Below are 15,658 nucleotides of genomic sequence, written 5' to 3' on the forward strand. Positions count from 1 at the left end.
CTTTCTCTATTCTTCAACTGAAATTCACTTTTGAAGTTACTTACAACAGCTAAAGGAGTTTAATACACCAAATGAAAGACTATGAAGTATGCAAGACAGAAGATTTTGTGAAAAACTTTCACAACATGGTATTATTTTAATTTAAAATAATTTTGGTTAATTGTTATTCTGCTGACAGAGGTACTTTTACTTAGCATTTAAAAAGCAAAGACGCAACCAAGCTATACGCAGTAAATCTTACCACATGCTGAACAGCTGTATGGTCTCTCTCCAGTATGTCTAATTCTGTGCTTTACTAATTTTCGTTGCATGTTGAATGACTTCCCACATTCATCACAGGTGAATACTTTATCTGCTGTATGGGTCTTTTTATGCTCCTTTAAATTACTGAAATTACTGAATCCTAGAAAAATATGACAGACACTGAGATTAAAATGACTCCTCACATTTCAATCAAAAAACCTCAGAGGCAGAAACTTTGGTTCTTGCATACCTCTGCCACAGATATCACACAGATGAGGCTTTTCTCCAGAATGAATAATAATATGACGCTGAACATCACCAGAAGCAGCAAATCTGTAACAGAATACGGAAACCCAATTACTGTCTTTATAAGCCCCTTACTCTCCTAAACTGAGTATCACGTGGATATCAACTATAATGAATGCCTGATGCTCTGAACAAAAATTAAAATCTAAAACACAGATAAATGGATGCATTTAAGAAAAACATTTTGAAGCTGGCAACGTCCAATTAAATTTATGCTATAAAAAAACCCAAAAAACCCTTTTCAGCATTAACATTGCTAATTTATTCTGCATTTAACTTAATTTAAGTACAAATGCTACTCCTAAATTAGTGTATTTCCTGTCACCTGTTAGCAGAAGGCAGAAATATTTAATGTTTTGCTTAAATTTGCCAAATTTCCCGTACTTCATAATTTCCATAAAATGTAACAAAAATTACATTACCAAATAATGAAAAAAACGTGAGGGAAAGGTACAAAACTGCATGATTTATTGTGACTCACACTGTTCAAAATACACATAACAGTATATCCTTAACTAAAGATACCAATATATAAAAAGTAAGTAAGACCATAAACTATATATGTGGTGACATGTTTATCTTATTATTGAGACTTGCAAGAAGACACTTGCAGACATTTATGTATTTTAATCCCATCAGTACACATTTAAACCCAATTGTCTTTTAAACAAAATTGAGCAGCGTGCTGCCTTAGCTGTTGGCCCTTAGTTCATCATGAAGATTAAAGAGAACATGAACAAGTTTTATCATATTAACTTTAGTAAGATGAACAATTCTACTCACCTTTTCCCACAGATTTCACAAATGTATGGCTTTTCACCAGAATGTCGACGTAAATGTGTCTGGAGATTACCTGCCTGAAGGGACAGTAATTTAAACATTTAAATTCAGCTAGCCTGTTGTTGTATACAGATAAAAAGACAACGATGAGAACTATGAGACCGGCTTTTTGTTCCTAATTCTAAGATAGTGAAGACTACAAAGCATGTAGGAACTCAAGCTTTCTTACCTAGTAAGAACAGACTACCATGTACTTCAAGATCAAATTGCTTATGTATGCAATTATACATTGACAAGAACAGAAAAAAAAAAAAAAAAAAAGACGCCTGGAATCAAATGCTAAGGAAAAAGAAAGACCTATAGTTGAAAACAGATCCAATTATAAATGAAAATTACACTATCTAGATTGCAATGAAGAAGAAAACTTACTAATAATATGGTTCATGTTAGTCTCATTTTCCCTGTCCTACAAATAAAATATTGTTACATCAGGATGTCTGAATTCACCTACCAGGAGGTTAAAAAGAAAAGAATAGGGTAAACATTTTTTAGTCCATAAAATACTCAGAGGCGATTGCTCCAAACCTATAAATATTTACTCATATCAAAAGAAAACAGAACAGGAAGTACAGAAATGAACAAATGGTAACTAATTTTTATTACATATCTTTCCTCTCCCAATCCTGTAAAAATCATGCTAGCCCAGCGGGCAAATCAGATAATGACTAGACAAAACCATCTTACTCATTCCAACTTTTTAAATTTTTTTTTTTAAAGCCACTGGTGCTTCTGAATGGCTAATCCACTGAGAGACCAGTTCTCAAAGCACAAGATACAGCTAGTCTGGATAGAAGAGCTGCAGATGTTCCATAAATTGTGCATACTTCCACAGTCAGTTTTTAACCCTTCCGTTCTCTTTTGATGGATTACTGCCTGGTTTTATCTAAGTATACTAAAGGAACATTAAGTCCTTTCAATCAGGAAAGAAAATTGGGGATGCAAAGATTATCATGTCCTCCTTAGTCACAGTAAGACCCGTCAGTAATTTCTTCCGACTCTTTTACATAATAAATTACCTGTGATGATCAATCACTATAATAAGAGCTTATAATATACCAGAACTAAAGTACTGCAGACACACACAAAAGACACAGAGGACAGCATTAAATGGATCACTGTTTGAACCCTGAGAGAGCTTTCTTTAACCCCTGTAAAGTTTTTCAGACAGTAGTACAACTGAACCACTGTTCTCTCAGGCCAAACTTTATAATACTGAAATCCATTCAAAGAGAAGCATTGGGCACCTATTTCTGAGGGAGGAAAAGACTAAACTGACTTCTCCATGGTGCAATCTGTGCTTTACAAAGACAAGGGATTTTATGCAGAGGTGCCTTTGAGGGAAACATACAAAAGACAGAACCTTTACCTCTATCCACGTCACAAAACAAACCATATCACAGGCGTTTGAAAGTTATTCTGGATAAAGACATAGGGTGAATTTGAAGTGCAACAATTACTCTCAAATACTTCTCATACAGGCAGTTTTAGCCAGAATAAAAACATTTTAGAGAAAGTAGCAAGTAGATCCATTTCTTTATGAAAAGTTTATGTCACTTCCTCCTAAAGAGGGCGAAAGCTTGTTATTAACTGCGCTAAGACAAAAAAAAGGTAAGAACATCAGTAACTTGTATTCTTCCGAAGCTTTTAAGGTGGTACACAACCTTGGTTAAGGCATAATATGTCATCCCAATGGAAAAGCGTAAGAGGACTTTTGCTAGCATTTCAGTGAAAGAAAAAAAAATGCCCAGAAGAATCCTATTACTGATACTGGTTGCATACCACTCCTCACAAATTTGGAGACTAGGGAGATATGCTAGACTCAGTTCCGTTGTAACTGGCATGCTTTTAAAGGGAAGGAATTAATGCATACGGTCCCCCAAAAGAAGCTCTGCAGAAGGAGGTAGTCAGGAGGTAAAACATGATATCCTGGATCACCAAACAGAGAACGACAATATAGAAATAGGCTGTGTACTAGTAGTAAGGGAAGATGCAGGCCTGGAAGTACGAAAGGAACCTTTTTCTCCAAAAATCAAAGACCTTTATGGTTATTTGTTCCAGACTGCAAGTTCCTATGTCAATTTTCACTGCTTTCTTCATTCCAACACACGGAACATCAGTTACATTCAGCAGACACAACAACTGCACTGTCTCAAAAGCACAGAACATGAAGGCTTCAATAAGGCAAGTGTTACTATTTCTGTGCCTGCAGACTGAGAAGATCAAGAACAAGATTAGAGATGGTCTTTTAAGCAAAAAGTAGATAGTAATTATCCTTGCATCTTACCTTCTGGTAAGTGGAGTCTTACTTATTTGCACAATTCAAAGGCAAGTACCTCAGAAGTATGCAAGTTCCCTTTTATAACCAGAGAAAGAACTGTAGCACACAAGCTGAATGCTATGGCTCGTATTTTGGATATGTAGGTATTGTCCATCAATACGTATCTACCTACGCCTTCAGGCAAGTGAGGTAATGGGGAGGGAAGGGGACGAAGGTGTTTAAGAGTGTTTAATTAAAAGGCAGAAATTTCCAGTTTTGTTGGGGTTTTTGTTTGTTTTTAGTTAAAGAGCAATGCATGTTGCATGAGGAGTCTGTCGTGCCTGTCATACACTCTGAGTGTATGAAGCTGTTTTATTCCCTCTTCCCCCACAGTAATGGTACAGAATACCACTCCATTTGCCAAAAGTACTTTTAATGGAATTTGGAAATACCCACTTTTTTCTTTGAATAACTGCAAGTTCAGCCATCAAAATGAATGAAAATGCACTTTCTTTGCCTAACAAGCAGACCCGGTTTTGCTCAAATGGCTTGATAAGCATGACAGAACAGTGTTGCTCACTGGATGCAGTGTTACATTCATATTTAGTAACAGAGTGGAGGATGCAACTGCATCAGATTCATGGGTCAAAGAAGTCCCACTGGTGGACTACAAAACTGGAGCAAGAGAAGCACAAGCACCAGTGGGAGGGTAGACAAAGACCACATAATTCTAATCCTTAAGCCATAAGACAAAGTTATTCAACAATAATTATTATTTAATCTTAGCATAAAATTATGCACCTGTCTAATGTCTCCTGTACTTAGGTGCACGTATTCCAACTAAGAAAACAGAAAAGAAATAGACATTTTGGAAACGTGAGACAACTAGGCACCAAATTTGTATAAATACAAATGAATTGTTGTACCCAGAACAGTAAGCAAGCATTGGAGGGCAAATTAAGACAGCTGAAGCTTAGGCCCTGTATGTAAGTAGGGAATTTCACAGGAGTTTTTTGTTAAATCATAGCTGAGTTTTGTCATTTCAGACAGACTGTGCCGTTCTTCTTCACAGAAGTAAACTGACTCAAAAAAATTAGCTTAATAATTTATGCCATTTAGGAAGATGAAACTGTATTGTGAATACAACATTATATAAAATTTTAACCTGTGGTTTTTTCAGACACTGTAAAAATGCTATTCACAACATATCCCTAAGCATAAGGCAAAAGCAGAGTCCGAGAATGAATGTTCTCTGTATTTCAAATATAGTTGTGGCTCTGTATAGTTAACCATTTGAAGGTAAAATATATAACACATCCACTGAGAGCAGACAGAATCAAAGGTACAAAACATATCAAAGAAATCTAAAACATTTATCATGTTATTTTCAAATAAGACATTTTAATATTTTATCCCTAAAGCCAAGTCTGTCTTTGAACAAAAAAATCTAATCTATAGACTTAAAACCAAGCTTATTTTTAGAATCAAGACATAGATGCATTTCATTTTCAAGTGCAAGTACCATAATATAAAATATTCCCACCTGTGAGAAGTGTTTCCCACAAATGTTACATTCAAAAGGTTTCTCACCTAAAAGGAGAAGAAACAGAACACAGAACTTCTAATAGTTGCAATAAAATACAAATGTTTTAAATTGGTATGCTTCCTCTTAAAACATGTAATGTAAGGTTAAAATATCCCTAAAAGGACACTTACCCATATATTTAAGGGGAAATTCAAGTGGGAACTACAGCATTTACGATTAAGCTTGTAAGGCACACTTGTTCAGAAACAGAATTAATCTTTCAAAACAAGTAGGTAGAAGAGTTTTGATATGAATGGTAGTGTTTTGTAATTTTTTTAAAATACATTTTTCCCACATGAAAGGGGTACCATACCTCCAGGAAGAACAGAATAGACGACAAGGTCCTACAATAAAAGCTATGGGAAGTGCACCAGTTTTTTTCCACACAAAGGCCCACTCTTAAAAAGAATAAGGAATGCAGAGAAGCTAATTTTGAAGGATTCTGTTTTCTCAGTTCAACGTGTACCATACATCTCTGATCAGCACGTAGCCATTCACTTCCAGCAAATATATATTTGCCTTCAAATTCTCATCCTATATGAGTATCTGATAATTAACGCAAGTATTTTGCTCCAAAATTCTGAATTTATACATATAAAAATGGTATTCTTGAATCTCCAAAAACATATGAGCAGCTTTAGTAAAAAATTAGTGCAGCCCACTTTAGCTTTTCAAAATAACTTGACTCTGAAATTTAGAATGTAACTGCACAATACTTCAATTCTCTAGCTGTCAATTCGAGACAAATGCCTTTTTCTAATCACTTTTTCTCCTCTACAGTATTTCATACAGGTAATTTTTTTCCCTGCGTTGTTTTTGGTTTCCTAGTTTTTACACTGTTGATAAAAATTTCTGCATCTTCTAGAATTTTTAAAACAATAATAATGCTCAAATACCACTGAATTCAATGACAGCCAGACTTCCAATGATATTTTCATGAGTCTAGCTGTACTTTAAAAGGACATATATAATCTGGCCCACAGGTACAGGGAAGCAAAAGAGTTAGTGTAAATTCTTGTGATTTTGAATGCAGATATTTCCAGAAGAAAAAGCAGTTCCTACACTGTGTTTCATGTTGGTGCTGACTCAGAATCTAAAGATTTTCATTTACTTTTTTAATTATAATTTTCTTGATTTTACAGAACACCTCTTGGCTATTTGTAGCCTTCTCTTCCAGCAAGTATCCTCTACATCAATATTCTTCTCCATCCTTGGAAGTGTTACGAGCAACATCTACAATATCCAGGTGTTGAGGTTCCATTTTCCTTCCCTGCTGCCAAATACACGTAATGTTCTTTCAACATATTTCAGGATCAAGGACTAAATGCAATCCTCTTTGTTTTTAAAGCAGAGAGTAAACATACACAGTTACGTGGCTTCACAGATAGCAATCTTGCTGTTTTTCTGACAACATGAACCTAAATCTATTTTTTCTCCTTAATGAAGAATGAAAATCTTACGGCAGTTTCAAGAAAGCATTTATTCAATTAAAGATAAAAATTAAGAAACCCATAACTCAACTATAAAGAACACTAAGGCTTGATTTCATTATGGCTCTAAATTTGCAAAACACTAAAAATTCTGGTACTGACAACACAAATATAGATGAAACTAACAGGAAGACAGATCTACGGCAACTGGGAAGGCTTCTGACAACCATAAAAGCATCAAGGTAAATTGAAATGGAGGATAAAAAAACACTAGTTTGGAGATAAAAAACACTAGCCATTTCTGCAGAAATTATCCACACCAAAAAAAAAGTTACTGTTGACACAAAGACTATTATCTGAAGAGAAATCCACTCTGAAATAACTAGAGAGGGAGGGAGGGAATTGGAGGCTCAAATTTCTCAAAACTATTGTTGTACGCTGCATGCAGCCTCATTATAACTGTACTGATGTACAAAGAGTTGGAGTTTTTTTTCCCCATGATAAAGATTAAAAAAAAAAAGTTTTGTTTGAAAAGAAACATCAAATTAGTTTTTGGAGAACAATTCTGCACCTGCATAAAACTCCAAACCACCAGGCATATCAAGTAGCTTATTCCAAGAATGAATTCTAGCAGAAATACTAAATTACTCAGTGTTGTAGCATCCCTCACGTAAAGTGAGGCTAATTGCTTCCTAGAGCGTATTAATAAGAGTGCAGCTAGCAAGCTGAACTTCTCTACCTATCACTGGTGAGACCATATGTGAAGCCTTAAGAAGAGAAGACAAACAGGAAATCTTACTACTGTCTACATGTAATTGGAAGACAGATGCAACCAGGTTGTTCCTGAAGGTACACAGTGACAGGACAAGAGGTGACAGACACAAGTTAGATCATGAGAAATTCCGACTAGATGTAAGAAAATAATCTTTTACCCATGAGGGTGGTCAAACACTGGAACTGATTGCCTGGAGAGGTTGTGGAATCTCTGTCCTTGGAGATATCCAAAATTTGACTCCACAAGGTCATGAACAAAACAATCCAATCTAATTTGACCTGCCTTGAGCAGAGGCTTGGACTAGATGACCTCCACAGGTCCATTCTAATCCGAATTATTCTATGATTCTATGACTGTCATTAAATTCCAAACCAAAAACCTTAACCAAGAACACTAATCTTCTCAAAGACCACAGCTGGATCAACAACAATAGAGAAAATTTGGGGACAAGTAGTAACTGAACTACAATTAAGACAATGCTTAAACAAACATCCAGGGGACTTTATTTTTGAACCCTCGGACTGCCTTGTGTTTTCTATCTTCTGTTAGATCCTTCTTGTTCAACACTCTGCAAGAAGAGATGAAGATAAAGTACACAGTAATGGGATCAAAGCAGTGGTGTGTCAGCTCCAAAGGAGAAAGGCATGAAGGCAGAAGCAGTGTTCCTGAAAAGATCACAAAGGTGAGGAGTAGGACCCACTAAGGCATGGAATGCTGGCAACTTGCTCAAGCAAAGCTCAGAATGAAAAGGTTGAGGATCAACAGTGTATTACATGACAGTGTAACTCTGCTCCTGTTATTTTCCATCCTGCCAAAGTTCCTTCCACAGGGTTGGGTTTTGAGTCTTTTTTGAGATGTTTCCTGAAAATATTTTTAATAAAAAACCAAAACACTGGATGTTCCTGGATAGGTAAGGACTGTGTAAGAGAGAGATATTTGCTTCCTTTTTTTCAGACAGGTCAATCTAATAAAAAACAAATTATAACATTCAGTCAAGTCAAAATCAATCTTAAAGTCAATGCAATAAGCTCTATTTAGAGATTCCTTTAAATATCCACTAGCAACACAATTAGAACAGCTACACAACCCAATACACTGACTTGTGTTGAACACAGTATGCCTGTCCTTCACATAGACAAGTCATCAATGCAACCATGTTAACCTGTAAATTCTTTAGGAGTTCCTAGGATTCAGGGACAGAGAATTTCACTTATGCTTCTTCTTGACAACCAGGCCATCACAATACTTATGTTGAAAGAATTGTCATTTGTGGGTTAAAAACTGGCTTGCCATTGTGAAAGGTCCACTTTAGTAACTTGCTTCCTTCACCTCTTCAGCAAAACCAGATTTGGAGGACTTTCAGTAAGCACTGTAATACTTAAATGCTTGCTAACCCTTTTGCTCAGTTCTAGAAAATGAACGTTTTTAAATAAAATTTATTAGCTAGCAATTTGTTATGCTTTCTGAAGTGACAGATGAATGAAAATGGCTTTTAGCATACACTTACATTACGTAACTACCAGTATACCTAATATTAATGATGCAGATGTGCCCTGTACCTTCAGCTACAGATCCTTCCTATATTAATATCCTACTCACTATCCACTGAAATTTTCCAAGTACTCTTTTTGCACTAGTTGGATATTTAAAAACAAATTAACATGACCCAAAAATAACAGGCAAGCAAACAGGAATATCTAGTCATATTCTTGCCTCAGTTTTTCCATCCTTCTTTGATGTGCTTATTATTTGTTAAACTTAAGCTTTGTCTGTTTAGCACATCTATAGAAGAATGTTAATGCCATGTTAAGTAGCATTCAAGTCTGGAATTTTTTTAGAACTATTGGAAGTACATAGTATATGAAAAGCAGCATGGAATTCCTGAATCCAATGTATACTCAAGACTAGTAGAGGAGGACAGCAACAACAACAAAACCAAGTCTAGGATCACTAGGATCAATGTATAAAGCTAGTTCATATCAGGCAGTGTTGTGGAATGTGAAACAACACCTACCAGAGCTTAAGTGGAGTGGAAGCATGTGTAAATACACAGACCTCAAATAAGAACAAAGAAATTAATTGCAACATACATAAATAATCTTGCAAAGCTACTGCAACCCTTTTCCCCTTTTCCCATTTCCTACACTTGTAAGCATTTGCTGGCCACGCTGTGTCTAAAGAAAAAAAAAATTTGTAAAACACTTGTGTCAGGGGCTACAGTCTCTTTCTTCTGTAAAGGTTAGTACCCAGTCCACTCCCCTGACCTTTAAGTTACAATACATTAGAAGAGGTAAACTAAACTTTGAACTTCATGTTTTAAATGGTTTAGCAGACTCAGAAACATACAATAGTTGAGTCTATCTCTCGGGCAACACACTCTTAAAAAAACAAGTAGCTTTATGGGCACCAGAACTCAAAAAATCCAGATTCCTTCCAATGACTAAGATGTCTAAGGAAGGGCAAATTCTAACACGTTTCTCATAGTTGGGGACTCTCTTTCACATAGATTCTCTAGCACAAACTCACGTTACTGACTTCAGAGTCTCTCCCTCAGTTGGGACTTCTCTAGATGCTCTATCTTCTATCTGATCACCTATTTTCCTGAAATTTCTAAGATACTAAAATATACCTGATGATGTCAGCTCAAATCAGGTAACAGATTGAAAAAAATACACGGCAAAGAGAAGATCTAGGTAAGAGACATATGCAACTCTTTAACAGGAGACCAAATTAAAAAAAAAAAACCAAACAGTTTTAGTAATGTGAACATACAGAAGTAGTCAAAGATACCAAGTGAAAACTTCAGGAAGCTAATGCAAAATGTTTGTATTTTCAGACTGGAAAGATTTTTCTACTAATAACGTGGAAAAATAAATTCTTAATACCAAGGATCAATTAACAAAAGAAATTAATGTCTGCTAAGAGAGATTCATATTTACTGTCAAAGTACTGATACATGTATGCTCATTTGCAAAGTGATGTTTATTTGACAAGATTGAGAGAGATGCATTTGTATATTTAATACAGGGAAAAAGAACGGCAAAAAAAATTCAACAGCTTAATCAGGAATAATGCGATCTCGAGGACTTGAAATCAATGGTGTTACTTGACTAGCTAAGGTAATTCTCAAAAACCCTTTTAAAAAAACATATCTAAAGTTGTAGAAATATAATAGAACATACTGGTTAAACTGAACAGACAAATTAGTTAATTCAAAGTTAGACTGGGTCTTGTTTTTCACTAGAATAAAAAGATACTAGAAGTAAATCTATGCTAGGTTTAAAAATAATATTACCTGTGAGTTTTTAAAACAAAGTAATTAAAAATTCTCATTCACTCTGTAGCCTACTTGTCTGCAATAGCGTTACCTTCTAGGTAAACGCAATGAAAAGTTGTTCACAGTAGGAAAAAAGTATAAATTAATTATAGAGCCTATTTCTACAGGTTAAAAAGAAATGACCACCAACCCCTAATCACTTATATCTTACAATGAATATATGATCAGAGAGAACTGAGATCGTCTAGAACACTTGTATTGTCTTCTATCCATTGACACTTTTCATTGTTATCTGACTCAGACTTCTGGGCCATCTGAAAAACTGACTAGAAATCCCTCTTCTAAATGAAGACAAAAATAAAATTTTTGTTGAAATAACACACAATGTTCTTTGAAAAAGAATCCTAAAAAAACAAATATGAAGGAGAAATCTTTAATACAATTAAAACACTCAGCTAAACTCAGTCTTACAGTCTTTATTCCTGTATGACTATTTGTTTTAAAAAAACAAAACCCACAACCTCTTGAAAGTAGACCCTTAACCAGCATCTCTGAATCAAGAGACACCGCAAGACATCCTCTTTAACTGAAATACTCGGTCTGCAGCCCAAGTATTGATAACTGTACCTGTATGAGACCTTTTATGGAGCTCCAAATTGCTTGGATGTTTGAAAGCCTTCCCACATAATTCACAAGTATATTGCCTCTGCGACTGAGGAGTCTGTGATTGCCCTTCTTGTTCCAAAGGAGCTTGAGATCTTTCAATTTCAATAGTTTGTTCAAAATTCTCAGAATTCGCTACATCTTCAGCTTCTTTTTCTTCAGTAACTCTAACATCTGTCACGTCCATGGTACTTTCATTTACAGATTCAATTACTTCCGTTATTCTACTGTCATCTCTTTCAGGCTCAGGGGGCTGCTCCGCAGATTTCTGAGATCTTAGAAAATTTAACTTTTTGAGGTGTATTGCCTTTTTCAGCCGCATCTGTTTAGTGGGCTGCGTAAGCGTGCTTTCTGCATCTTGGTCTGGAGCAGCTTCATTCAAGGACTGAACCAGAAAGTTTGATGGTAAATGATCAGAGGTTTCCAGAATACACTCAGAGTGATTGACAGTACAAGAACTATTCTCTACTATGTTTATTTCTGTAGACGTGTTGTAAGAAAAGGATTGGTCTACTACTCTCTCATGATTAGAGCAAGCATTTTGCTTATAGAACTGTTTATTGTAAAAGTTGCGTAGTTTATAATAGTAATTTGGTTGTTTAAATGGAAGTTCTGTGCAGTTGCCATCTAAGGAGTCTTGTGGTTGTTTCTGTACATCACCTGAGGGCGCATGAAGATTAACAGACTGCAATGCATGAGAATGGTGGTCAGCCAAGACTTTATTAGCTTGTGTGTCAGATGAGCATTCATGCAATAGGTGTGTTCCATAACTGTCATTGGCACAGCTAGTATCAGCAGTCAAAGTATTCTGCAGTGAAAATACACTATTACAAGGCATGCTGGCTGTTTGCTCTACAGCTGTAGCAGATTTTAAAAAGGTGTGGCAAATGTTCAGCACATTTTGCACTTGGAGACACTGTGCAATATCCAACATAGCTTGTACATTGTCCTGGCTAAGATCCAGGTGAGAGGTGTACATGAAGTCCAAGATCTGGCCTATCCCACCTACATTTTTAATGTCCAAGTGAAAGACATCATTCTTCTGGCCTGAAGAATTCTGGAAAAGTGTCCTGATAAAATAAGGCAAATATTCAAACACAAGCACAAATAATTCACAAACACTTTTATAAAAAAATACACATACACCTCAAACAGACTGTCTGGTATGAAAAAACAATTTACTCTATATGGTCTTATATAAACTGCTGTGTTTTTGCAGATGAACGTCTCAAAACTGTTCAATTATTTGTCTTGTATATTAGTCCTACACTAGTAAACATAAAGTATAAATCACAGAAAATGATCCTTTATATAACTTTAATTTTGTGGGTTTTAATGTTTTGAAATCACACCCTATACTCGTGGTTTCCTATCCAACGTCCTTTACATATTAGGTGCAGTGGTGTATTTATGAACTATTTGCAAAAGTTGGTTGACTCAAAATGGTGTTTCTCCTTCCATCATGGCAAATAAAACAGGACATGAGAAATTTTCCAGTAAAAAGGAGAAGATAGACCTCAAAGTCAGCTAAACTATTCTCTTCTGGCAACTGAGCTTGTCCATCAAACTTATTAAAGTTCTTATTATTAGTTCTTTCTCTGCCAGTAGATGAGGTATGGTAATAGCAAACAAGAGGATGGCATTATTTTCAATCTATTCTCTCTGTAAAGAATTCTTAGCATAAAGTATTCTTACTCAGAGCTGTAGCTCTTCACATGTATAATCAGTCCTAGATTAAGTGGGTTCGTACTCTGCCTCAGTCAGGAACTTCACACCTTTCCATTAAAACTCCCAGTCTCTAACCTGATACTCTCACAGTAAACGATGACATATAAATGGAGTCAGGTCACTCCTATGTAGCTATTTTCCTACACTAGAAAATGCCCTGAACTTGATGATTCCTCTCCGTGGGTTAATTCTCAAATTAGGTTTTGGTTAAAGATGGGCATAATATCAATAAGCTCTGAATCTTAAGCAAATGAGAGTCTAGGCTTAAACTTTAGAAATGGAGAGTTTCAGGTTACCCCCATACTGAAGTTGTCCTATCCTCATACTTAAATGCTACTCTGAAGCCAGTGCCCACATCCAAATTCTTTCATAAATCCGGCCCATACTATTTAAATTAAAACCAGAACTTTAATGAACAGATCTGGATTGACAGTCTAAATTAATTAGTCACTTATAACCTATTGAATTTTAATAAGAGTTGAGCGCTTAGTTCTTTTTAACTATTTCAAAAATTCAGTCTTTGAACATAATTTCACTTCATCATCAGGATTACAACACTAGAAGAGAAAAAGGAAAAACAACCTCTCATCTTTTTTCCCTGGTCGTAACATAACAATAATTTTCTTACATAAGAATTGGTAGTCAAGCTTTAGAGATGTTTCAAGAAACAAGGTGTAAAAACTGCCAGATCTAACAGCTTACTCGTAACTAAAGTAAAACACTAAGTTGGGAGATCTAGATTCCCCCAAAATCTGGAGGATCAATGAGGACTATACAGAGGGGAAAGAAACCAGTGATGTGGCTTCATGAGCCACCTGTATACTTCAACACACAGATGTTGTCTCTGAGAATCTGTTCTAAATAGAGATTCAATAATAACCTATATAGTCAAATTTTATTTTGAATATATAACTGATGAAACAATTCACATTATCCAGAAATGGATAATATGAATTGTCTCATCAATTATATCCCTTATCTGGCCCTGTTCATGTACTCTACTATCCTCCTTGTAAACAGTTATCTTTTCATACTGAAATACTAAATGCAGGTCAATGCCAGAATCCATTACATGAGGCACTGAAAGCAAGAAAATGCCAAACTCAAACAGTGTAGCAGTTAGCTATATATATCTAGAAAATAAATTAGGATGGCCGCAGTTTTTAATTAGATTAAATACTTGATACTCTGGACAAACAATTTAACTTTTCCCCTTACACTCCAACAGTTGCTTAGTCTGCAACTACCAGAAAAAAATACCCTTCTCAGAAAAAACCTCAACCAACATAATTTAGTTCACTTTTTTAATAGAAGAATTTTCTATCACATACCTGAAATATTGACTGAAAGCAGCTAATACATTTTTGTGTGCTTTGAAGCAGACACCTTTTACCACCAGCATGCAGTCACAAAGAAGACCCTGAATGCGCTGTTCATGTAGCTGCTGGAGAAGATGACAACTATGGCTAGCAACAGTGTCCATGCTAGAAAGCCACTTAAATTACCTACAATGAAATAAAATGCTAAGATGAATCTTAAATATTAACTTGCAAAATGAATTTAGAATACGAAGAACATTTTTACAATTTGTTTTAGCTCCCAAAGGAAACGGACTTCAGTTCACACCTGCAATGTGAGCTCTAATGACATTTTTCTGATTAAAGATGAGTCACAGTATTGCTCACGAGTAGAAATACAGCAATATACATAGGAAATATTGATTTTAATGAAGTTTTGCTTACAACAAAAAGCTTCCACAAAAACGCACTAATGGCACTGCCAATAAACTGAACTCCATAACCACAAAAAAAAAAAGCAATTTAGACAACTTCGACAAGCATTAGATTCTAAGGCAAAAACATATCACACCTACAAAATCAACAGCATTTGTAGAGGAAAACCTCAGTTTCTTCACCCGAAGAACACTGTAGTAGCATTATTTATGCCATATTTATTGCTGTTGTAGCTAAGCACATTTCCCACATGGATCTGATTCATTAGACAAGTTAGTATGGTAATTTTTTTATTTAATACAATGTAAAGTCTCTTTTAAAAATCACTTCTTTGAACAGGTTGAAGGGAAGACAAGTAACATTCCCACACGACACATTTACACTCAATTCTATACTTCCTTTTTTTGGAATAAAGATGAAACTCTTCCCCTGCACACCTCTAAATATGAAAGGAAAATTCCAACTATTAGGACAATTAGAACTTCTCATCTTCTAACTAATGAACGAGGCAGAAAAACCACCTTGGGTTAAACATGAGAAGAAAGCGATTGCCCCTATTCTCAATTCTCATGAGCGCTAAAGACTCCACACTTTAATTTGTTCTGTTACTCTCTGATTCACTGCCTCCTGTTGTATTAAGGTGGGCTATTACATTGTACTTTTTTCTATTTATTCTTATCGTGTCTTTTACAAGGCTTTAAAGAAACCAGATAACTGGTTGCTTTGTGTAAGTCTCCCACCACAGGATCTTGCAAGTACTTTAACAACCTGTGAATTCAGAGTCTCGCAGCAATCAGGTGCCTGTCTCCCAACGGAAAAGG

At 35.5% G+C, this 15,658-nt stretch overlaps 1 protein-coding gene across 1 annotated transcript; it reads right to left on the reverse strand.

Moving 5' to 3' along the window:
* Window positions 1-241: 241 nt before the first annotated feature.
* ZBTB49 (zinc finger and BTB domain containing 49) lies at window positions 242-14,600 on the reverse strand (the record flags this gene model as incomplete). Its single annotated transcript, XM_009580168.1, has 6 exons — window positions 14,436-14,600; window positions 11,341-12,446; window positions 5,190-5,236; window positions 1,333-1,406; window positions 494-576; window positions 242-403 (listed from the first exon to the last, which is right to left on the reverse strand). Coding segments are annotated over exons 1-6 (1,624 nt in total), but the record flags the coding sequence as incomplete, so codon positions are not given.
* Between the last annotated feature and the right edge of the window lie 1,058 nt (window positions 14,601-15,658).

The sequence above is a fragment of the Fulmarus glacialis genome, unplaced genomic scaffold (genome assembly GCF_000690835.1).
Source record: "Fulmarus glacialis isolate BGI_N327 unplaced genomic scaffold, ASM69083v1 scaffold13756, whole genome shotgun sequence".
Lineage (NCBI taxonomy): Eukaryota > Metazoa > Chordata > Aves > Procellariiformes > Procellariidae > Fulmarus > Fulmarus glacialis.